We start from the raw sequence: 23,711 nt of genomic DNA, 5'->3' as shown, positions 1-23,711 counted from the left end.
GCAGCCACGTCACAGGCTGTACACCCATTCACATAAAACGCTGAGCTGCCGGTGGAATCCCCGGCTTCTGGGGCGGCGAGTGGCCGGGCCGGGTGCCGAGCGTGCAAGGCGGGAAAGAAGAGTTGAGCGGTCGCTCCGGCGCCGGGCTCGGTCGGCCGGCCGCAGCCCCGCGGGTCGCCCTCCCGGGCCTCGCCGGCGGGCACCCTGGCTGTGGGCACCTGCGGGGCGCACGGCGCGGGGCCGCTGGGCGGCGGCGGCATGAAGGTCACGTCGCTCGACGGGCGCCAGCTGCGCAAGATGCTCCGCAAGGAGGCTGCGGCGCGCTGTGTGGTGCTCGACTGCCGGCCCTACCTGGCCTTCGCCTCTTCGAGCGTGCGCGGCTCGCTCAACGTCAACCTCAACTCGGTGGTGTTGCGGCGGGCCCGCGGAGGCGCGGTGTCGGCGCGCTACGTGCTGCCGGACGAGGCGGCGCGCGCGCGGCTGCTGCAGGAGGGCGGCGGCGGCGTGGCGGCCGTAGTCGTGCTGGACCAGGGCAGCCGCCACTGGCAGAAACTGCGCGAGGAGAGCTCCGCGCGCGTCGTGCTCACCTCGCTGCTCGCCTGCCTGCCCGCCGGCCCGCGGGTCTACTTCCTCAAAGGTGAGTGCGTCGGGGACGCCGGTCCCCTGTTACCGTCCGCGCCGGGACGGCCCCGGGCTCTGGGGTCCCCTGCTGGCGCCGGGCGCCTTCCTCGACGCTAGAACCCGAGCAGTTCTCCGCTGGCGGGAGTCTGCACCTTGGGGCTCGACGTGCGCTAGGGAGGGCACTGCCAGTGTCAGCGCTCACGGCTTCCCCACTCGCGTTCCTCGAAAGCGCTTGACGATCGGCCTTTCGGCCCCGGTGGGTGGGGTGGGGTTGCTTACGCAGCCGGGGGCGCTGCTTCTCAGTTGGGGGTCGGTCGGCTAGTGCTGGGCGCGGGCCGGCTTTCCTGGCGCCGGCTTCACCGCTCTCGCTGGGGCCTGCGCTCTGGAGCCGTCCTGATGGACAGATCTGGAGGGATCAGCAGGTCGCAACACCCTCACCCCCGAAGCGTGGCGCCGCGGTGTCCCCTTTCCTCCCTCCTGCACGATTAACGTATGTTAGGCTGTGTCTTCTTCGACCCTCTTGCCTTTTTGACCCTGGCGAGTCCCTCTCCTCCCCTCCCCTTCCTTTCCATTTCATTTTATTGCTTTTTATTGTTCCTTGGCTTCCCCTTCTCCCCTCCCAGGCCTTTCTCTAGCTCCGTTTGGAGCTGACACCCTTTTCACCTCCTCTCCCCCACCCCGGGATCATCTCCTGTACTGGTCTTGGGCCAAACCCGGCGGGCCTAATGCTGTCTGCCAGGGGTGGAAGGCAGGCTGGCCAGCGAGCCAGGACACATGAGAGGTGCCACAGGGTGGTTGTGAAGGGGATTGCGTCACATTTGGTTTGAGATCTCCAGAAGCTGCTTCACCAGTCTGCCCATTCCACCTGCTGGGGGAGATGACGTTGGTGGTGGGTGGGTGATTTACTCTCAGACTCCAGAGTATTGATTTCTGGGTCACTTCCTATGACTGCTGCCACCTTGTATTTGAGTCCTTTGTAACCTCAGATGTATGGAAGGTGTAGCCTGTAGGGCAGATGTGAGGACTCAGCCTAGGCTGCGCGGGCCGACTCTGACGGGGACACCTTGAGGTGTAACACTGATGTGATTCAGAGCTCAGGTGCAGTGAGCTGAGAGAGTGAGAGCGCTGTTTTAAAACCGTGCAACTTGTGGAGTTTTACACATTCCAGGCCAGGAGATTCCAGAGGCACACGGGCAGCTCCCACCTCTATTAGCACCTCTTGCAGACTGTCCCCTGTTGATTCCTGTTAGGGAAACAACAGAGGCAGAAGATGACGATCTTCCTCTTTTACCCAGCCTCAGCCCCCAGGAGATGGAGAGTGCCCTCCAAGCTCTGCAGAGGTTTCACACACAGTCCCTGATTTCTTTTTGATATGCTTTTTGTCTCCTCTTCTTAGCAGTAAGTACAGAAAAAGCTTCTGCCTCTCCAGTAGCATGAGAGATACATTCCAGGGAACCTTTCCGGGTCCTGTCTGTGCTCCCCACCCCTCTCCAGGGGGCCATGCTAGCAGTTTGGAAGTTATTGCCACAGGAAGTAGGCAGCTCTGTAGACTCACATCTCAGGAAAATTAATGTTTAAAAAAATTTTTTTTAATGTAAGTAACATACAGCACAAAGGCTGTACAATGAAAAGTGGATCTTCTGCACGCCCTAGAACCCAGTCTACTCCCTAGAGACAACAGTCAACTATTTCTTGTTCATCTTTAGATAAATTAATTTTCCATGAGTAAAAATAGAATGATTTTGTATATTTCCTGTTCCTGCCTCTTTCATCTAACTAGATCTTGAGAGATTTGTCCATATCAGAGCATACATGTCCTATTCACTTTTTAAACCCATCCCCTGGTGATAGCCAGTAAGTAGGCTGCTTCCAGCCTTAGTATTTGAAGCAGTGTGGGAGAGTATAACTTTGTCCAAATGCTTTTGCATGTGCACTATCTTTCAGTAAAATTATGAGAATTGCCAGGTCGAAAGTTATGTCCGTTTTAAATTTCAGTAGAAATTGCTTAATACTTACCCTTATAACGGTACTAAGTTGTTGCCAAAGAAAATTATTTCTTTACCTAACTCACGTCCAGATAAGAGTTCAGGTTTTTAATCTAGTGGCATCTCAGATCGTGGGGCAAACCTTTTTTTTTTTGGCCACGCATCATGTGGAATCTAAGTTCCCCAACCAGGGATCGAACCCAAGCCCCCTGCATTGGAAGCACGGAGTCTTAACCACAGGACCGCCAGGGAAGTCCTGCAATGCCTTTTACACTTCCCTCAATGCCCACCCCTCCCAAAAAAACCCACTACAATGAGAAGACCGAACGGCATTGTCAGTGCGTATTTATATATAGTGTCCGTGTGCTTTCTCTGCTCAGCTCCCCTGGTAATGCGGTGGTTTTCAAAAACAGAATCACTCTGAAGAGGACTGAAGCTGCCAAAAGAATTGCCACGGCTCTTGCAGCTCAAGTGAGGCACCAGAGAGGAATGTTCCGTCTCTCCATGCCTCTGATGGGAGTGGGTGAAAGACAGACCATCTAATCTATAGGACTCCTGACCCCAGCTGGAAGAGGCAGGACCCTGTTTATCTGTCCCTCAACTACACTGAGACTCTTTGTCTGCCTGCCTTATTTTGTCAACAGGCAGGCAGGACCCAGCCCACACCCGCACCTCCTGTCTGTCCTCCTAACAGCCAACTCTTTTTATTATTATTATTATTTTAATTTATTTTATTTTTGGCTGTGTTGGGTCTTCATGGCTGCCCGCGGGCTTTCTAGTTGCGGCGAGCAAGGGCTACTCTTCGTTGCAGTGCACGGGCTTCTCATTGTGGTGGCTTCTCTTGTTGCAGAGCACGGGCTCTAGGCGCGTGGGCTTCAGTAGTTGTGGCGCGATGACTCTAGAGCACAGCCTCAGTAGTTGTGGCGCACGGGCTTAGTTGCTCCAGGGCATGTGGGATCTTCCCAGACCAGGGCTTGAACCCGTGTGCCCTGCATTGGCAGGAGGATTCTTAACCACTGTGCCACCAGGGAAGCCCAACAGCCAACTATTAAGTGCTCTATTTAAAGCCAAGAGATGGGGTGGCCTGAAGGCTTCTCTTTCCCAAGCTTCATTCTGAAGTTTGAGAGGGCCTGGGCCGCTCTTACTTCAGATTCCCAACCCCTATCACTCAGTTTGTCTCCTGGGACCCAAAATGTTGAGGCCCAGGCACAGGAAGTGATTTGCTAACTAGGGACACCTCTTCGGAGGAAGCTGAGGGTCAGTGTAAGTGTGGTTTCTTTCTGCCTTCTGGGAGGGAAGGGGTGGGGGCAATGGTGGGGAGGCAGGGGAAACTAAGCCACAGACACCTTCAAACTTTCCACCTCCGCCTCCCTCAGGCATGGCCTGTCATCATGACCGGGAACGTGGTCATTGTGGAGGTCCAGAAGCTCATTTGGGGAGGCCCAATTGGCTATTTGTTGAAGTGACCACAGGGGAGATTTGGGTGTGCTAAATGGGGTTGGGGGCAGTTCCAGCAAGCTGAGAGGAAGCAGTAATGGCTAGATGACTCATTCTAGGAATTGGCTGCAGCTTCTGGGAGAGAGCTGGAGACTGCCGTGTAATCCATTAACCATTTGCCTACTGCAGGGGTTTAAAAAGCCACCATGTCCTCCACTGTGGGGCTATTACAACACCAAAAGACAGAAGAAAAAAAGGGGGCCTTTTTGGAAAAATACATGGTCTCAGAATGCTTATTTAATTGATGATTTAGGGAATTCCCTGGCGGTCCAGTGGTTAGGACTCAGCACTTTCACTGCCAGGGCCCAGGTTCAATCCCTGGTCAGGGAACTAAGATCCCATAAGCTGGGACCTAGGATCTCACAAGCTGCGCAGCATGGCCAAAAAAAAAAAAAAAAATTGATGATTTTGACCCCAAGTGAATTCTCTGGGCCAGAAAAAGAAGCAGGTTTTCTGGAGGCTCTTGGAAGTGTCTTTAGGTCCCTTTGGATTGGAAGCAGAGTGTTTCCCCACACAAGTCTGGCCTGTGCACCCAGCAGCATTTGGCATTCTGAGGCTTCGAGGCCAGTGCTTCATTTGGTTCTCCCCTACCTCATGTATGGGCCTGAGAACTTACCTGCTCAAGTTTCTATGACTTGGTCAGAGAGCAGTTTTTACCTTAAGTGATCTGATCCATTTGGAGAAGTTTAAATGTAGTTAGGATTTTTATAGAATCATACCTGCCAGGTATGAGGGTGTGTGTGTGTGTGTGTAGCTGGGGAGAAAGTTCAGGAGGGGAGGGTAATAAGGAGATAAAGGGAAAGTAGGTGGTCATCAAGGAGAAAGAAAGAGTTTTTTCTTAAAGGGGTAAGAATTAAGTTCAGAAGGCCTCATTGCTCTGGTTTGGAAGGTAATTAACTAGATTGATTACATTGGACCTGTGGAGAGGATTGTCAGCAGTGTTCTTAGCACCTTGGCAAAGAGAAAGGGCAGGGCTGTTTTATTGCCCTGAGTTTAAACCTCGTGTTAGCCCCCATTCCCTTATGAATAGAGGAGGTTTCATCTATAATCCAGTTTAGAGCTAAGGGACTAGGGATGAAACAGACCAGTTTAGGAGTCTCGTTCACAGATTAATGAAATTCTGCATAATCACACCTGCATTTTAGATAAATGAGAGAAAATAGCTTTTGTTTTCTGGAGGGATTTGGTTAATATTTGCCAGATGTCAGATATTTTTCCTTTCACAGTTTAAGCTTCTTCTGATAGGCATAGAAAGTTAATCATTGCCTCTCTGAACTATAGCTTTTTAGGAGAGAGAGAGAGAGTGTGTGTGTATGTGTGTGTGTGTCTGTGGAGCCCGTTTCTATTCTAAAACTATTACTTGTTTTGGCTCAATTTTTTAATATGACCAAAATGTATGGTAGCTGAATATTTTTTTACTATTCCACACTGAGGGTATTGATCAATTCTGGGCATTTTCTGACAGCCTGAGAAAAATCGATGCTTATATCTTTCTTGCTTTTTTTTTTGTCTTTTAGGGGGTTATGAGACTTTCCACTCGGAATATCCTGAGTGTTGCGTGGACGTAAAACCCATTTCACCAGAGAAGGTTGAAACCGAGACAGCCCTCATCAGTCAGTGTGGGAAATCAGTGCTCAACATCAGCTACAGGCCGGCTTACGACCAGGTACACTGTGTGGAAGTACCATCCCGGCTCCTGGCTCTGTTCCTTGCACAGCACCCTGGCTCTTCCACTCCCTGCTCAGCAACCTTGGTTGGTTCGTTTGCGGATCAGGGAGTTGGCAGAGGCCTCTAGCTTTAGAGAGCCTCTGTTGCTTGCCAACTTGAGTTTCCATCTAAGAGTAAATGAGCTTCCTTCCAGCAAATAAGCTGACAAGAGCAAATGCGCTTCAGGATGCTTGGTGGCTTCTGGCAAAAAGTGGAAGCGAAAGATACATTATTATTAGCTGGCCTGGGAGGTGCAGAGAAGCTTTGAAATATCGATTTAGGTTTCCCTGAAGACGTTTCAGAGCTGACTTTCAGGCTTCCTGTGTTGATCTTCTTCATAACTGTTCATGCTCTGCAGTTTCTGCAAACCAACCCAGTACCTGTAAAGGCGTGTCTTGGTATTTTTAACTGAAGGAGGAAGATTGGGGAAGGGTTGTAGAGAAATTACTATTTGGATGGCTAAGCAGCCTCCCCTAGGGGTTTCTGATGCTTATAATTCCATAAATTCTGAAACCAGAGATCAAGACACACTAGAGGATTTCATGTGTCTACAAACATGTGGGGTTTTTCCCTTCAAAGAACTGTACTTTCTGGCAACTCATTAAAGGAAGAAAAAGTGGACGGCTCAGGCAGGGGTTACCTATACCTTGCAGGAGGATGTGGAAAAAGCCAGCAAGGACCCAAATCTGCAGAAAACAGAGATCAAAACCTACCTTCCCATTTTACAGAGGAAAAAACTGTCACAGCTGGTGGAATGATTGATTTTGCCAAGAATCCTGCAGCTGGGTTCATGGCTGCACTAGGCCCAGAACTCCCTTCTCTTAACTCCTTGTTCTGGTTCTTTTCAGGACCCTGTTCTGTTTTCCACATGCCTTCTTTTGGAAGAGGGCCAGTCTAGGCATCTGACTTGGTAGGAGGAGCTTTTCAGGTTCTTTGCACAAAATAAGAACATACCCAAATCATAAGAAGGAAGATTTCTAGATACTGCCTAAGGTGCCAGCTGCCTGCCAAGAGCAGAGCTCTGCCCCTGGGGATAAACTTCCAAATACAGCCAGGTGGCTTTTCCTTGAATGGAAACCTATTAGCTTGGCGAGGTGCCAGGGTTATTATTTTGTTTGTTTTCTTTTATTAAAATTACAGTGTATGATGAACCCTGGGCTTTCAAGCCATGGGCATCCGGCTTAGCTGGATTTCTATTTTTATTTGTTTGTTTGGGTGGTGTTTTCCCCCTCCTTTCTCAGAAAGTGAAAGAGAAACGAGACTTTGCAGGATGTTGTGAAAGCACAGCAGACCTTTGGCCAAGCAAGGACCAGGGAGGCCCTGGTGTGTTTCCACCGTTCATCTGGGGAACCCCCTAGTGCTACTCTTAGTAGCGCTTCTGCCTTGAGAGAAGCCAGGTGAGGTCATGTTAACCTTTGGGGTTCCTGAAGGCCTTTGGTTTCTTTCTCTTGAGTCTAAAAAGAAGATTCAAGAAAGGAAAGAAACATGGTTTCAGGGGTGTTGGGCTAAGCTCCAGGAGAAATTGAGTAGGATCCCAGGCCTTGTGTGTCAGCATTTTCCAGGCTCTAAAGAGAGGGAGAGATCTATGTAGGTACACCTAAAGTGTTAAGCTCAGGGGCCAGCTAATAAAAATACTGGTTACTATTACTACCTTTTGTAAAATCTCTGTAACTTTCTTTCAAGTGGCCAAACTGGCCTTTGCCTTAAGCACATGACTTCTCAGGAAAGAAAAAGCAAACACCCATGCGGGGTAATTTGAGAATTGCCTTCTCCTGGCCCTCGTCCCGTGCCCCTTTCCCTATTGTGGGTCTGGCAGAGAGTTTCCATTCTACTCTTATTCCAGGACAGGAAATGGAAACACAGGAAGCGGATGGATGATATGGGAAAGGCTGGCAAAGACACAGCTACTGTCACCCCAGCTCAGTGTTTTCCCTCTAAATCTCCAGGGGCTCCCATTGTTCCAAGTATGGAACAATGGCTTTTCTTGCCACCCTGGAAATGCTGAGACTGCCAGAGTCCGACTAGCTAGCTGTTCTTTTTAGCTTTGCCTCAGGGTAGATGGTCTCTGGTTCTTTGGGCATTCTTCTTAACTAGAAACCTCAGGTATAGGTGGTCTCCAAAAGGGTGAAGATGTCTGCGTCTCTCACCAAAACTCAGCCCCACAAGAAGAAGATCAGGCCTGGGACTTCCCTGGCAGTCCAGTGGTTAAGACTCCATGCTTCCATTGCAGGGGGCACGGGTTCGATCCCTGGTTGGGGAAGTAAGATCCTGCAGCCTTCATGCCACGCAGCGCAGCACAGCCAAAGGAAAAAAAAAAAAAGATCAGGCCCTGCTCATGGCCTAACAGCTTTTCATTATCTGAGGATTTTGGATAGATAGTGGTCATTTTCACTTCTGAGAAGTATACTTTTTTGGGGGGCGGGGGGAAGTATATTTTAACATCTCTGAGCTCCAAATGCATCTTAGGATCAACAGTGTCCTAGATTTGATGAAACACATTATATACAACGTCAGGATTGTAAAGGAGGGGGCTTACCTTGTTGAACCGTTTTCCATTTTATCTAGAAGGAAGCCGAGGCTGCCCCCAAGGTTAAAGGGCTCACCCTGGCACTCTCAGGGCAGCTAGAACTACAACACGGGCCTCTCAAGCCTTCCATCACACCACCCTCTTCTCATCCTTGTCAGCATAGGAAGGCTGCCGGCATTTCCTACCACCTCAATATACATAAGAAAATGAAAATCTTAGCTGTGTGAGATTTGCTGTCACTGAGTCACAAGGCAGTAATGTAGGGTAGAGAGTTTACCAGGACGGAGGCTCCACCCACACACTCTTGGGTGAACTATGCTGACTCTGAACTCTCTACCTGGAAACCAGAAAGGGAACCTCCCACCTGAAAACAAATAGGTCAGGGTTGTTTTTTGTTTCTTCTCCCGAAAGAGCAAGCTAATCCAACGTTTCCTGGTTGTCCTCCTTTGCCCCTGCTTCCAGGGCGGCCCAGTTGAAATCCTTCCGTTCCTCTACCTTGGAAGTGCCTACCATGCATCCAAGTGCGAGTTCCTCGCCAACCTGCACATCACGGCTCTGCTGAATGTCTCACGACGGACCTCTGAGGCCTGCACGACCCACCTACACTACAAATGGATCCCCGTGGAAGACAGCCATGCGGCTAACATCAGCTCCCACTTTCAAGAAGCAATAGATTTCATTGGTAGGTGCAGCCATTCCCCTTCAGTTGTTCTGGGGGCCCCCGAGGGGAACGTGTTCTTGGATTTTGATGTACTGATGGGGGTTCCCTTCACTGAGAAGAAAAGCATCTTGTTGTAGAGCCAACTTGGCTGGTTGGATGCACCGACCAAAACGACAGAGGGGAGGATTTGAGTTGCTATTAATAGGAGCTTTAATTTGCAAGATAAATGAATTACTACAATTTTATGGCAATACTCTGTCGCTCTTGTTAGTGTTTCTGGCTGGGTGGGAAGCAGGGTGCATCCGTGTGTGATGCTCCGTGCCAGGGAAGCAGGGGAGGGAAAGAACCACCCAAACTGTGCTTCTACGTAGGTTGGGATATTTTTAAAAGCAAACAGAAGGACTGAGAGAGCACTCCTTACGCACTGAGCCCCCAGGGCCCCGGCAGCTTCCCGTGGTTTTTGGCAAACTGCTTTGGGGGCAATTGTTTTGCATTTTCAGCTGATTTTGAACTAAAGAGAGCGCTCGTCTCAAGCTCTGTGTTTTATGCACAGAGAAGTTGGCATCTTTTTGCATCCTTTGTACGTTCCGTGAGGCAGTTATCATTTACTCCACTGTGTAGGCCTGGAAACCTCTGGTCCCTCTGCCTAGAAAGGGCTTTGGGCCTTGGGATTCCAACTCCTCGAGCAGGCTGGATTGTTCTTTCATTTGACATCTCTGTTTCCCCCAACCATCTCCCCTGGGGGCTGGACTGACTTTTTTGTGTCTCAGATTTGCAAGCACCCACCACTCCCCATCCTTGTGGGCTTGCCTCCCTTTCCAGAGTCCTTCTTTCCCTTTAACATGCGTAGCTGTTGAAGCTGAGCGGTGATCTTCCTGCCTCGTGCTCTGAGGGATGTTGGAGGGAGAAAGGCCGGTGCTGGGTGCAGCAATGATTACTTAGTGCAGGGAGCCGTTAAAGGCCCCCCTTCCACCACGTGGTGGGCCCTCCGCTCAGCACACACAATCTCTACTCCACAGAAGCCTGCCGAGAAACTCACCAGAGGCAAGAGGCCGAGGCTGCCTCCCTGTTCCCGGAGGCTCTGGGCTGCGATGGTTCCTTTGGAGTCTCTGAGAGACGGTCAAGATGATGGGTTCAGGGTGGGAAACCCTTGACTTGTTCTCTCTGTCCCTGGGAATGCCTTGCCCTTGTCAGCCTGTTATTTAATTACCTAGATAGCTTCTCAGTGAAGTCATGAAACCCGCCCCCATCACTTCTCAGAAGCCTCCCTCCCCATCCTGTGTGTGCATTGTGTCTGTGTACAAGCGCACAAACCCACAGCATTCTGAAGGCACACGAGATGCTTTTCCCCAGACTCCTTGCCCTGCTGGAGGAAGGAGGGACTGAGGCCGAACCATGCATTGTCCCCTTCCGAGGGCCACATAGAAGGCAAGCCCCCAGGGGTGAAGTGGGATCCAGAAGCAACACACTGTAGGCCTTTTGCTTTCTGGGATTTGGCTCTGGGCCAGTTAAAAGCTAGACTACCAGCTTTTTGCTGGTGGAGGAGCAAAAGATGGTTGGAGTCACGACCCTATAATCCTAGGAACTTGGAGTCCCTGTTGAACTAATTTACAGGAACTCTTTTTTTTTTCCTTTTGAATCAGAGACTGTATTGGGGCACTTCTAATGAGGAACCCTGGGGTGTCCTTTGGGATTTTCATTCTGTTGGGGAAACTCCAGGTTCCTCCCTGACTCCTCAGAAACTGGATCTTTCAGATCTTAGAGATGCACTTGCAAATTTCTTGGACTTGAGGAGGGAGGTGGGTAAGGGGGCTGACTTTTTATTTGCCCTTCAAAATCTTAAATGTTTTTGCATACTGTGGCCTTACATAGTGCCATGGACATCTAACTTCCTGTGATGTAATTGTTTCCTCACTAGCAAGAGAGGGAATTGGAAAGACTCTTTTTTGTGGTTTTTATTTGATGTGTATATATGTTTAACCTTTTACCCCTGCTCATTTTTAACAGTTGGAGCTCTTTTGGGGGGAGGAGTAGAACAGAAAAGGAGGGCACCCCACTTTTGTCATATTGAGCTAACGAATGCTAACTGAAGGTGGTAGCTTTGTAGCAGTGACTCCCATTGTTGTGCAAGGTGGAGTTTGCCAAAGCCATTTATATCCTCCGTCTAGTAAGCGTTACTTAGCCAAGGCTATAATTAGTGGCTGTGCACTATTTATTGTATGTTTGGTTGGTTGGGAACCCTCGGTGCTGAGCCAAGCATCCCGCCCTGGTACAGCCAAACAGGGATCCCAGGGAGGCTGGAAGGCCTCAACCAGGATGAGGGCTAGGTCATCACCATTAGAATCAGACCCTGAGAGACAGGAATTGCTTCTCCAAGTCAGTCTTTGAGCCTGGGACCCTCTCAGGGAAATGTGAATGTGCAATAAAAACTTGCATGCAGCTTCAAAGATTTTCCCAAAGTCTTCTTGAAATACATCCGTGGAACCCGAGTTAAGATGGCATCCCCAGGAAGGAGTTACTCTAGGTCTAGCACCTCCAGTGGCAGAACCTGTGAAAGTATCCTGGAGAACTAAGGATTGTGAAGGTCCTACACAGAGATAGACATCATGGTGGGACCCCAAAGTCTATCCTCAGCAGTGGAGGTTAAAGACTGGCAAAAGCTTGGTGTGGGACCACAGACGTTGAGCAGGGATGATGATTTGATAACTAGGTCACTTTTTTTTTTTAATTCTTTAATTAAATCCAATTGCCTTTGAGTTCCAATCCCAACTCATTTCCACTGTCTTTTCTTTCTTCCAGACTGTGTCAGGGAAAAGGGAGGCAAGGTCCTGGTTCACTGTGAGGCTGGGATCTCCCGCTCGCCCACCATCTGCATGGCTTACCTCATGAAGACCAAGCAGTTCCAGCTAAAGGACGCCTTTGATTACATCAAGCAGAGGAGGAGTGTGGTCTCGCCCAACTTCAGCTTCATGGGCCAGCTCCTGCAGTATGAGTCCGAGATCCTGCCTTCTGCGCCTAGCCCCCAGGCTCCCTCCTCCCAAGGGGAGGCAGCTGGCCCTTCGTTCATAGCCCATTTGCAGACACTGAGCCCTGAAGTGCAGGGTTCCTACTGCACGTTCCCTACCTCGGTGCTGGCACCATTGCCCACCCACTCAACGGTCTCAGAGCTCAGCCAGAGCCCCATGGCCACAGCCACATCCTGCTAAGACCAGGGTGGGAGAACCAGCCCAGCTCCAAGAACAACTGTGATTTTGTATTTTAACTCGTGGACATTTCATACCTGTGCAATACTGAAGACCTCACTCTGTCCCTCTGTCCTGGTGGGACAGTGAAGGGTCACCAGGTTTGCAAACAAACTTCAGACTGGCCTCGGGGATAGGTTCTTGGGACTGAAGGAAGGCCAAGCCATTATGAGAGCACAGTGCGTGCTGACTACTGTATTTCCAGACCCCCTGCCCTCAGGACTGCCCAGTCTTTGCACCTCAAAGTTTGCCTTTTCATTTCAAGCATAAGGCAATAAATACCTGCAGCAACGTGAGAGAAAGCAGTTGCTGGACCAGGAGAAAAGGCAGTAATGAAGCCAATTCATTTTGAAGGAAGCACAATTTCCACCTTATTTTTTTAACTTTGGCAGTCTCCGTATCGGTCTCTGTTGCTTCAGGGCATAAGCTGATCACCACCCAGTCAGGAAAGTAACCCTACAGGGTTTTAGGGACATGATGTATATGCCGATTTGAACCCTCAGATGATTTTGAGACTCTGTCTTGGGTCAGGTGGAATCATTTGGGTGAAGTAGTGAGACAGTAACACTTCTGGTTTCCTCTTCACTGTGGGTTTTTCCCTGACTTTGGACTTTGGCATGATTCTTACTCATACTTGAACCTTTCTCGTTGCACCTCTCCTCAAAGCAACTCTGGCGTCATTTGAAAAGAGTTCTTTAGACCACAGACCAACAATCACCCCTTTGAGGTGGTGGCACTGGGTGCCAGGAGAGAAAGGGTACCCACTGTCTGGGTCAGTGGCACTGAAACGGTTGTCACCCCAGCTTGCTGTCCTTATATGTGCTTGTCTCGTCTCTGGTGACACTTGTTTTCTTCCCTGCCCCTCGGGGTTGTCTTCAAGCTGTTGACTTCTGGGATTTGCAGATTTCTCAATGTGGTACTACTTCCTTTTTGTCTGTAGGTTATTTCTCCAGGGGAAAAGGCAATAATTTCCTAAAATCCATATGAATGTGAAGAAAAGCAGTATGTTACTGGTTGTTGATGTTGTTGTTTTTTATAGTGCAAAATAAAAATAGTAAGAAGAACAAAAATGCTTCTTCATGTTGGTGAGTTGGGGTAAGGCAGGGATACACTGAGGCGGGGCCCAGCCTGCCTCACTGGGTTTTATTTCCGAACGAACGCTAAGGTGATGGTGTTGGGTGTGCAGTTGGAGGCATGAGGCTGTACGTCTGCTCGCGAGCTGGTGATCATAACAATACAGAATAATGCTTTGCAGTTGGGAGGCTTCCCTTGGCTCACTTGCAAGAGAACTCCTTAGGCTCAGGCCACATGGAGAGGTGGTGGTCAGAGCATCCACCCACCCTGGGCTCTTTGTGAGCCCCGGGCAGAGTTCAACTTGAACCTCCACTTCCTCATCCATGAAATGAGTGAACTAAGCTAGATGATCCCAAAAGCCCCTTAGAGCTCAAGACCCTTGATTCCAGCAAACCTGAGTGGCAAGCTTGTGGTCAGGCCCCTCCCTCCAGTGCCTGGCATGTGGCAGACTCTCAGAAAAGTTTGGAAAAATGACCAAGGGACAGATAAGTGAACTAGGTAAAGGTTAACCTTAAATGCCTGTTCTCCCTCTTTTACCCTTGGAATTAATTCTTCCAGATAATTCCCTCAGGAGTTCCTAAGTAAATCCCTCAATGAGTTGATTTAAATCCAAGGCTGAATCAACTTGCCTTCTGAGTAATTTCCTCTGTGTGGTGGAGGAAGGAAGGGGCAATATTTGCGTATTCCCATGGCTTATGTCTCTGTTCCAGCCTGACTCTTGGGGCCTGTTTCCTAATCAAGGGGAACGGGAAATTGGCTGGGAATGATACCATATGTGCCTGACACAGGGATTCCAATCCATACCCCGTGATTATGGGGGGGTCCAGAGAGGCTTCCAGCACCCCGCGCAGCAAACACCATGTCAACAAATAGCAAGATGGCGGCCGAGCCCAGGGTAGCCCAGCTCTTTCTAAACATCTCACCTCAAAGACTTTGAGACTTTGCTCCCCACACACCTTTCCTTCCCCACTGGTTCCTTGGAGAGTCCTCAGATAAGAATGTCACCCAGACTGGGGAAGCTGCATTTCCTTCAGCCTGCACCCGTCATCTGCATAATCCAAGCAAGGTTTCCAGGGGAAGAAAGTGGAGTGAAGGGCACTGTATAGGAAGAAGAAATCCTGGGTTCTAGCCCTCACCCTGCCCCTAACTCTAGTGCTTTAGAGCTCATCTCTAATCTTGCTGGACCAAACTTCAGGGCTTGGTCTACCTGAGGTCCCTCCCTGGTTTCATATCTCTGAGCCTCCGCTCTGCCTTGGAATGTGTCCCATTGTGTGGGCCTGTCCAGGTGCTGAGTGGCTGGAGGGGCCGCAAGCCGGGAGAGCCAGGGAGGGGGAAGCTGGATGCAGGCTGGGGTGATGTGCTAAGCCGCATCCCACTTGCTGACATTTGCTTTATTGCATTAAAGTCTTTCTCTGAAGGGTGAGTAAGTCCTCCAAATCAGGCATATGAGGATTGCTCATAAGCCAGTGAGTCACTGGAGGGTAAGCCAAGTGAAGCCCCACAGCTGGGGATGGCTCTGTAACTCTCACTCCCTTAATAGTCTTCTCATTAATTACACCTCCATTTTTGCCAAGACCAACTTTACATTGGCTTCCAGTGCCAGGTGGAGAATTAAAGCTGGTGTTGTCCAGTTCCTTCATTCCCCAGGTTTTGAAGGAACACCTCCCTTGGTCTCCAGCAATGCTTCAGGCAGAGATGTGTCTGGGAGAATAGAAATGTTAACTCTCTATTCTGTTGCCCAGCAGAGTCTGTGGGTGAGCTCCTCAGGTCTACCCTAGCTCCTGAGCTAGGCCTGACCTAGGGGCAGGAAGTGTAAAAGCAGCTCACACCAGTGTGCTCGCAGGAGCCCTGTGTACCCATGGTTCTCCTTTGTGTGAGGACCCAGGGAAAAAGCACCCCAGATCTCAATACCCTGAGAGGCTGCATCTCACTGAGTTGCTGGTGGTTTCTCTTCTGAACACCATAAAGTTGGTGACCACCCCTGTTTCCCTCTTTGCTCGGGCAAGGAGACAGCTCAGAACCAAATTTTTAGCCTACCTCTGGCAATTTTCTAGGACCTTATGGCATATATTTTGGGTATCAACTCTACCTGGTTTCCATTAAAATTTCCCAACTTTATTTTTCTTTACTTCCATTTCCGCAGTGACTTTTAAAAAAGAACAACACTTGGGTAATAAATATGAAACATACCACAATGCATTTATGGAATGAGGTGATATGAACGTAGAGAGAAGCCAGTACATCCTCGGTGTTGCTACTCTCCATCTCACTCTGAAGGATTTATCCATGGGACTGTATAAATCTTCACCTTCTCAGTAAATCTGCCAAGTTTTGTATTCTTTCTGGAATAAACCCTGTCCAGAACCCAAACCCCATGACTAAGGCCTGGCTCTATGTCTTAGAATCTCTGGCACTGAGACCCTATATTCTGCTGCTGGTGACTTTCTATGGGGGGAGCCCTGGACCAGATGGACAGATTGCTCAAAGCCACAGCACAGATGCTCCCAACCCTCACACGCTGCATGTGATGGATGTGACTCTGTGCCTAGATAACCATCATCCGTCCATCCGTTTAACACTGAGCACCTGCTAGAATCTGGGATTCAGTGGGGAATGAGAGCTTCATAAGTACTGATGACTGTTCACTGGACTTTCTGTCCCAGAGTGGAGCTGGCCTCTCAAGGTGGACCCATGTCCGCAGCCCCACACAATCCCCTTCCCCAGCTCCCCTCTTCTTGGCTCCAGCTCCATCCTCTCCCCTCTGGCCCCAGGATGCTTCATGCCCAAGCTCCCAGATATGCCAGCCCGTGGACATGGCTGCGTTTCCCTGTGCTAACCATCTGACCCCTGCCATGGCTCATCCCTCAGGTTATCTTGCATTGTTTACTACCTTGTCTTGAACACTGTGTTAGTCTTGCCCCACCTCCAACCCCCCCACCAGTGTGCAAAAAGAAGTGAGTTCTTATTGAGCCCTGGTCCTTTCTCAGTCATTTGGCTAATATCAAAAGTGTGCATTAAGCACCTACTATGTGCCACAAGTCAAACTAGGCACGCACACAGGCATCATCTCTTTAATCCTCATCACAACTCAGTACAAATGATTTTATTGTCTCCATTTCCAGATGCATAAACTGAGCCTCAGAGATATTAGGTAACTTGCCCAAGGTCACACAGCTAGTAAATGGTGGAGCCTGGGAGGAAACTATTTCATTGATCTTGTACCCCTCTGAGCACCTGGGGTATACAGTAGGTGCTTTTGTCCATTGGGCTTTTGTTTTCAAGGAAGAGAGTCTCCTCAGGCCACATTAAAAAAAAAAACAACAACCTTTTGTGTGTAGATATGAATGGCATTTAATGCCCAGCTACACTCCACTCCAGCTACAGTGGATTTATGACAAGCTCCTTTCAACAAGCCATGCTCCCTCCTGCCTCTTTGCACATTCTGGCTTCTCTGCCTGGAACACATTTCTCCCCTAAATTCACCCTTCAACTAAATAACTCCTATTTGTCCTTCACTTCTCAGCTCAAACTTCACCTCTCCGGGGAAGCCCTCTCAGGCTCTCAGACTAGGTCAGACGTCCCTGTTCAATCTCTCATAGCTCCCTATCTATATCTTTTCTTCATATTTCACCAAAGTTTAAGAATTATTCATTTACCTGTTATTATTTTATTAATGTTTGTCATCAGACTAGAAGCACCAGGAGGGCAAAGATTATACTGAATTTCAAGAGGGATCTAGCACAGGGCCTGATTTATAGTAGGTGTTCAATAAGTATTGGTTGAGTGAAGGAGTGAATGAATGACAAGTTAGGAATGAAAAGCTGTCAGAACCAGAAGCTGCTCTCTCCATCTCTCTCAAAGCGCATGCTGTCCTCTGCGCATAAGCTCATAAGCCTGTTAACCCCAGGTCCCACTTTTGAATCCCTCCCCAGTCCTAAAGGAAACAGGTTTCCTAGATTTAATTACTGCTACCATATTGGTCCGAGTCCATATCACAACATCACCTCATTGGTCACTGGTCAGCCTATGGACACCCTTGGGTCAGGTGTCCACCCTGGCACCAATCAGTTTCCTCTAAGTTCAGAGAGCTGCCTAGCTCAGAATCCCTGAGCAAGGACTGTAGATGGAGCAGTTTCAGCTAGAAGGGGTGGAGATCCTGCCACACACTGGACTAACTTGCCACTAAAGAATTTAATTAATGCCCAAAGACTGAGTATTCAATAAGAAGGCCCTGGAGATGACCAGATAGCCTGGGCACAGGAAAACTCAACCCTACCCTTCTTGTCCCACCTCCGGTGAGCGCCCTCATATTATCAATTAGGGTACCTAAATTTAAAATCATGGTAGTATTTATTTATAGTAGCAGGTCAGATCCCTTCCTGCCACACACATCCACCCCCATTCACTTATAAAGTTTATAGAAACCTAGAAGCCACTAGGTGGTGGTTTAAAATAGACCCTTGAAGCATCCCTACGCTTTTCATCCTGGGCTTCTCCAGCAGCCAGGAGAAAATGTGCTGCTTGAGAGGAATAAACCTCCCAGAGGATGAAGCCTCAAATATATCTCTAAGGTAGGAAGGCGAAAACAGTTTATCTCCAGCCCACGAGGAAAAGAATAGTAGACTTAGAATCAGGAAGCATAGCTGCCAGACCCTTGGGAATCTAACTGCTTAGGCCCTTCATTTATTTTTTTATTTATTTATCTTTGGCTGCGTTGGGTCTTCCTTGCTGTGCACGGACTCTAGTTGCAGCGAGTGCTTTTCATTGCACTCGTTGTCGTGCGGTGTGTGGGCTTCTCATTGCAGTGGCTTCTCTTGCTGCAGAGCACGGGCTCTAGGCTCGCAGGCTTCAGTAGTTGTGGCTCGCGGGCTCTAGAGCGCAGGCTCAGTAGTAGCGGCGCACGGGCTTAGCTGCTCTGCGGCACGTGGGATCTTCCTGGACCAGGGATTGAACCCGTGTCCCCTGCATTGGCAGGAGGATTCTTAACTATTGCGCCACCAGGGAAGCCTGCTTAGGGCCTTTAAAAAAGCACTTACTGTGGGCAGGTTGTATGCCGGCTGTTTTCCATTATGTTCTCTCATTTAAGATCCACAAAAACCCTGCAAGAATAGTATTGTTAGCCCTATTTTACAGATGAGAAAACTGAGAGGTTACAAACCCAGCCCAAGGTTACACACTTAGAGCCTGTGAATGTCAAAGCCAGGATACCCAACTTGCATTGGACTCCCAAGGCTTTACTCTCTCCCCTACACAACACTGTTTTCCAGAAAGGAAATTCAAAAGATTCTCAGTTATGTCTCCATGTCTGTATCCCTTAAATAAGGCTATGAAATCTACTTGTTCTTTGGAACGGGGTTTCAAGGGATCTCATTGTAATAGTTCATTAACTGTACAAAGCCTTCTCTTCCAACATTATTGAGTTTAGATTTGGGAGCTGAATTTCAAGTGGGACATGGACAGTGCTTACAGTTAATGGTCAATGAAGGGATTGGAGACTCTGTTATGTGAGAAGAGTTTGGAAAGGTAGTGATGTTTGGCCTGGAGAGGGGAGCCAATGAATTGTCTAACTGAAGTTGTGTAAAGCAGTTTCTAGGAACTCAAGGGCTGGAGTTTCAAAAACCTGAGTTTGAATTCTGGCTCTGCCACTTGCTAGCTGTGTGGACATGGACAAATCACTTCTTCTCTCTAAGCCTCAAAGTTCTTATCCATAAAAAGAGTATACTAATTTAATCTACCTTGTGGGTACAATTTTGAAGAGTAAATCTGATGAGGAATAATTGCCTTGTATGAGGTCAAAGACATAGTAAGTCCTCAATGAATAGTGGTTATGATTATTAATTACAATAATTACAACAGTGAACTACCCACTGGTGTGAGGGTTGGGCAAGCGGAAGTGGAATTTCTATTGGAAAGTCTGCTGCAGGAAGGATTCACGCCTCAGGGCCTTTGCACACATGCCTCCCTCGGCCTCATCCCTTCCCTTCCTCACCTGGTCATTTATGGGCCTCCTTACACCTCATTCGTGACTTCACTTCCTCAGGGAAGCCTTCTCAGATTTCAGGATTCCATAGTAAACGCTCTCTTGGTACCTATACCTTCCCTTCAGAGTACTATCACATGGGAATTAAATAATGATGCTCATAATTTTCAAAAATCAACTTTATAAAAAAAAATGGTTCTGAAGAACCTAAGGACAGGACAGGAATAAAGACGCAGACATGGAGAGTGGACTTGAGGACACGGGGAGGGGAAGGGGTGGGCTGGGATGAGGTGAGAGAGTGGCGTGGACATATATATACTACCAAATGTAGAATGGATGGCTGATAGGAAGCAGCTGCATAGCACAGGGAGATCAGCTCGGTGCTTCGTGACCACCTAGAGGGGTGGGATAGAGAGGGTGGGAGGGAGGCACAAGAGGGAGGGGATATGGGGATATGTGTATACATATGGCTGATCCATTTTGTTATACAGCAGAAGCTAACGCCCCATTGTAGAGCAATTATACTCCAATAAAGATGTTGAAAAAAAAATCAACTTTATAGAGGTATAATTTACACAGCATAAAATTCACCCATTTTAAGTTAAATTAGTTTTGACAAATGTATGTATACAGTCATGTAACACTTCCACAATCAAGATACGGACTATTTTATTCACCCCCCAAATTTCCTTGTGTTCCTTTGCATTTACTCTTCTTTCCCCACCCCAGACTTTGGCAATCACTTGTCTGTTTTCCTTCATTATAATCGTGCCTTTTCTAGAATTTCATGTAAATGGGATCATAGAGTATGTAGGTTTTTGAGTCTAGCTTATTTTACTAAGCATAATGCATTTGAGATTCATCCATGTGTTCATGAGTACTAATTTTTTATTTATTTATTTTTTGGCCGTGCTGCACGGCATGTGGGATTTTAGTTCCCTGACCAGGGATCAAACCTGTGCCCCTTGCATTGGAAGCGCAGAGTCTTAACCACTGGACCGCCAGAGAAGTCCCCATGAGTACTAATAATTCCTTTTTATTGCTGTAATAGTACTGCATGTATGGATATGCCAATGTTCGTTTATCAGTTCACCCACTGATGGACATTTGGGTTGCTTCCAGCTTTTGGCTATTATGGATAAAGCTGCTATAAACATTCACGGACATCTTTATTGTCAAATGGTAAGTATATTTCTAATTTTATAAGAAACTGCCAAATATTTTTCAAATTGGTTATACCATTTTGCATTCTGACCATTAATAAATGAGAGTTCCAGTTGCTCTATATCCTAGCTCATATTGGTATTGCCAGTTTTGTTTAGCCATTCTAGTAGTATGTAATGGTACCTCACTGGATTTTTTAAATTTGTATTTTTGTAATTACTAATGACGGGGATTATTTCATGTGCTTATTGTCCATTCATATATCTTCTTTGATAACGTATCTTTTGAAAATTTTCTTCAAATAAGCTATTTGTTTTATCATTGAGTTTTAAGAGTTTTTTTTTAATATATTCCACTGATCTATATATCTATCCTTATAGCAGTAACACACTATCTTGATTACAGTAGCTTTGTAGTAAGTTTTAAAATCAGGAAGTGTGAGTCCTTCAACTCTTTATTCTTCTTTTTCAGTATTGTTTTGGCTGTTCTGGGTTCCTTGAATTTTCACATGAATTTTAGTATTGGCTTGTCAATTTCTGCCAAGAAGTCATCTGGGATTTTGGTAGGGCTTGTGTTGAATCCATAGATTTATTTGGCAAGGGTCTTAACAATGTTAAGTCTTTTGATCCATGAACATGGATGTCTTTCCATTTTATTTAGGTTTTATTTAATTTATTTCAACAATGTTTTGTAGTTTTCAGGGTACAAGTCTTGCACTCCTGTTGTTAAATGTATTCCTAAGTAATTTTTTAAACCATTGCAAATTGAGTTTTTTTCTTAATTTCATTACATGGATTGATTTTTGAGCGTTAATCAAACCTTGCATTCCTGGGATAAACCCCACTTTACCATGATGTATTATCTTTCTTATATATTGCTGGGTTTGATTTCCTAGTATTTAGTTAAATTTTTTTGTATCTTTATGGGAGATATGATCTCTAGTCTTTTCTTGTTATGTATTTGTCTGGTTTTGATATAATGAAAATTCTGCCCACATATAAAAGATTGGGGAAGAGTTTCTTCCTCTTCCAATTTCTGCAAGAGATTGTACAGAATTGGTATTATTTCTTTCTTAAATATTTGGTAGAACTTACCAGTGAAGTCACTGGGGCCTGAGGTTTTCTTTTTGTGAAGCTTTTTAGCTATAAATTCCATTTCTTTTGTAGATACAGAGCTATTCCACTTATTTCTTCTTGAGTGAACTTTGGTGGTTTACGTCTTTCAAATAATTTGTTTATTTCATCAAAGCTGCTGAATTGCATTGCACAAAGTTGTTAATACTATTTCCTTATTATCATTTTAAGATTTTAGGATCTATAATAGTGTTCTTTCTCTCATTCCTGATATTAGTAATTTTTGTCTTTTCTTGCTTTTTTCCTGATCAGCCTCGTTAGAAATTTAACAATTTTATTTATATTTTCAAACAGCTAGGCTTTCAGTTTCATTGATTTTTCTGTACTATTTGTCCATTTTCCACTTCATTGATTTCCACTCTACTTTGTGTTCAATTTACTCTACTTTTTCTAGTTTCTTAAGGTGAAGATTGATCACTGGTTTTATACTTTCTTCTTTTTCTAAAATAAACCTTTAAAGGTATGAATTTCCCTCTAAGCATCCTATACATTTTGATACGTTGTGTTTTCATTTTCATTCGGTTCAAAATGTGTTGTAATTTCCCTTGTAATTTCTTTTTTGATATATTTATTTCCAGAATCTGGGAGATTTTCTAGATATCATTCAGTTATTGATGCCTAGTTTAATTCTGTGGTCAGGGAACATACTTTGTGTGATTTCAATTCCTTAAATTTTTTGACACTAATTTTATGGCCCAGAAATATAGTCTGTCTTGGTGAACATTTCATGTGCAATTGGAAAAACAAATGTATATTTCTCTGTTTTGGGGTGGAGTGTTATGAAATGTCAATTAGGTCAAAGTTGATTGATAATTGTTGTTCAAGTCTTCTATATCCGTACTGATTTTCCATCTACTCTTCTATCAGTTACTGAGAAAGGAGTGTTAACATCTTCAACTAAAATTGGAATTTGCTTTCAGTACCACCAGTTTTTGCTTCATGTATTCTGAAGTTCTGTACGTTGCAGCAATGTTTAGATTGGTGTGTCCTCTTGATGAACTGACCCCTTTATTGTTATGAAATGTCCCTCTTTGTCTCTTGCTCTGGTCCTTGTTCTGTTGTCTATATTGCCTCATAGTAATACTGCTACTCTACCTTTTGAACCTATCTGTGTATTTATATTTAGAGTTGTTTTCTTTCTTTTCTTTTTTTTTCCCCAGCCACACCACTCAGCATGCGGGATCTTAGTTCCCTAACCAGGGATCGAACCTACACCCCCTGCAGTGGAAGCATGGAGTCTTAATCACTGGACTGCCAGGGAAGTCCCTGGAGTTGTTTTCTTGTACACGGTATATAGTAAGATCTTGCTTTTCTTATCCAGTCTGACCATCTCTGTCTTTTAAATTACCTTTAATGTAATTATTGATATGGTTAAGGTTAAATTTGGTATTTTGCTATTTGTGCTCTATTTGTCCCCTCTGCTTTTGTACCTTTTTTCTTCTCTTTTCCTGCCTTCTTTCGGACAAATTGAGTATTTTCCATAATTCCGTATTTCCTGCACTGTTGGCTTATTGGTTATACTTATTTTGTTGTCGTCATTGTTGTTAACGGTTGTACTGAGGTTTAAAATATACGCTTTTAACTTACCACTATGTTCAAATAGTACTATTACTATTATGTGTAGCAGAAAGAACTTCTAATAGTATATTTACATGTCCCTCTTCCCAGTCTTTGTGCTACTGTTGTAATGAATTTAGTTCGATGTTTGTTATAAACCTCATAATAACTTGTTGTTCTTTTTGCTTTAAACGTTTGATTATTTTTTAAATAGATTGAAAAATGAGGAATAAATTTTTCTGGACCCTTGATTTTGCAAAAATTGGCTAGCTCAGGGAGTGTGAGGATGGCCTCACTGTTACATCTTGAGGTAACGTCCACTGAGAACACGGGACAGTCCCTGAGTCCCCCGCTGCCTACAGCTCCACTCCAAGCCATGTGTCCTCTTTTGCAAAATTGTCTTTCTTAGTTACAGTCCTCACAGTGGGGGGCTCACAGAGCTCCATAGCTGGGCTTCTTTCGAAGTCCTCTGTCCCTGCAGATGCCTGCAGCCCAGGACAGGTTGTCATGTGCCCTTAAGGTCTTTTTAAAATTTACAAGAACATTGACCTTCATGCCAGAGC

General features: G+C 46.5%; 1 protein-coding gene across 1 annotated transcript; it reads left to right on the top strand.

Annotated features, from left to right (window-relative positions):
• Positions 1 to 69: 69 nt before the first annotated feature.
• On the top strand, positions 70 to 22,729 carry DUSP5 (dual specificity phosphatase 5). Its single transcript, XM_082424098.1, has 4 exons — positions 70 to 637; positions 5,621 to 5,769; positions 8,800 to 9,019; positions 11,798 to 22,729. Exons 1-4 carry the CDS (start codon positions 259 to 261, stop codon positions 12,202 to 12,204), a joined length of 1,155 nt encoding a protein of 384 aa, XP_082280224.1. The 5' UTR covers positions 70 to 258; the 3' UTR covers positions 12,205 to 22,729.
• The last annotated feature ends 982 nt before the right edge of the window (positions 22,730 to 23,711 follow it).

This window comes from Balaenoptera physalus (genome assembly GCF_965194825.1).
Source record: "Balaenoptera physalus genome assembly, chromosome: 14".
NCBI lineage: Eukaryota > Metazoa > Chordata > Mammalia > Artiodactyla > Balaenopteridae > Balaenoptera > Balaenoptera physalus.
Note: the sequence above shows the minus strand (reverse complement) of the source record. Positions and strands in the feature narration are given on the sequence as shown.

What these genes read in the sequence shown, in the direction of transcription:
- DUSP5 (XM_082424098.1), top strand. Translation starts at nt 259, where the DNA reads ATGAAGGTCACGTCGCTCGACGGGCGCCAGCTGCGCAAGATGCTCCGC. An exon ending in GCGGGTCTACTTCCTCAAAG is followed by an intron (nt 638 to 5,620) that starts GTGAGTGCGTCG and finishes TTTGTCTTTTAG; the next exon opens with GGGGTTATGAGACTTTCCAC. An exon ending in AGAAGCAATAGATTTCATTG is followed by an intron (nt 9,020 to 11,797) that starts GTAGGTGCAGCC and finishes TCTTTCTTCCAG; the next exon opens with ACTGTGTCAGGGAAAAGGGA.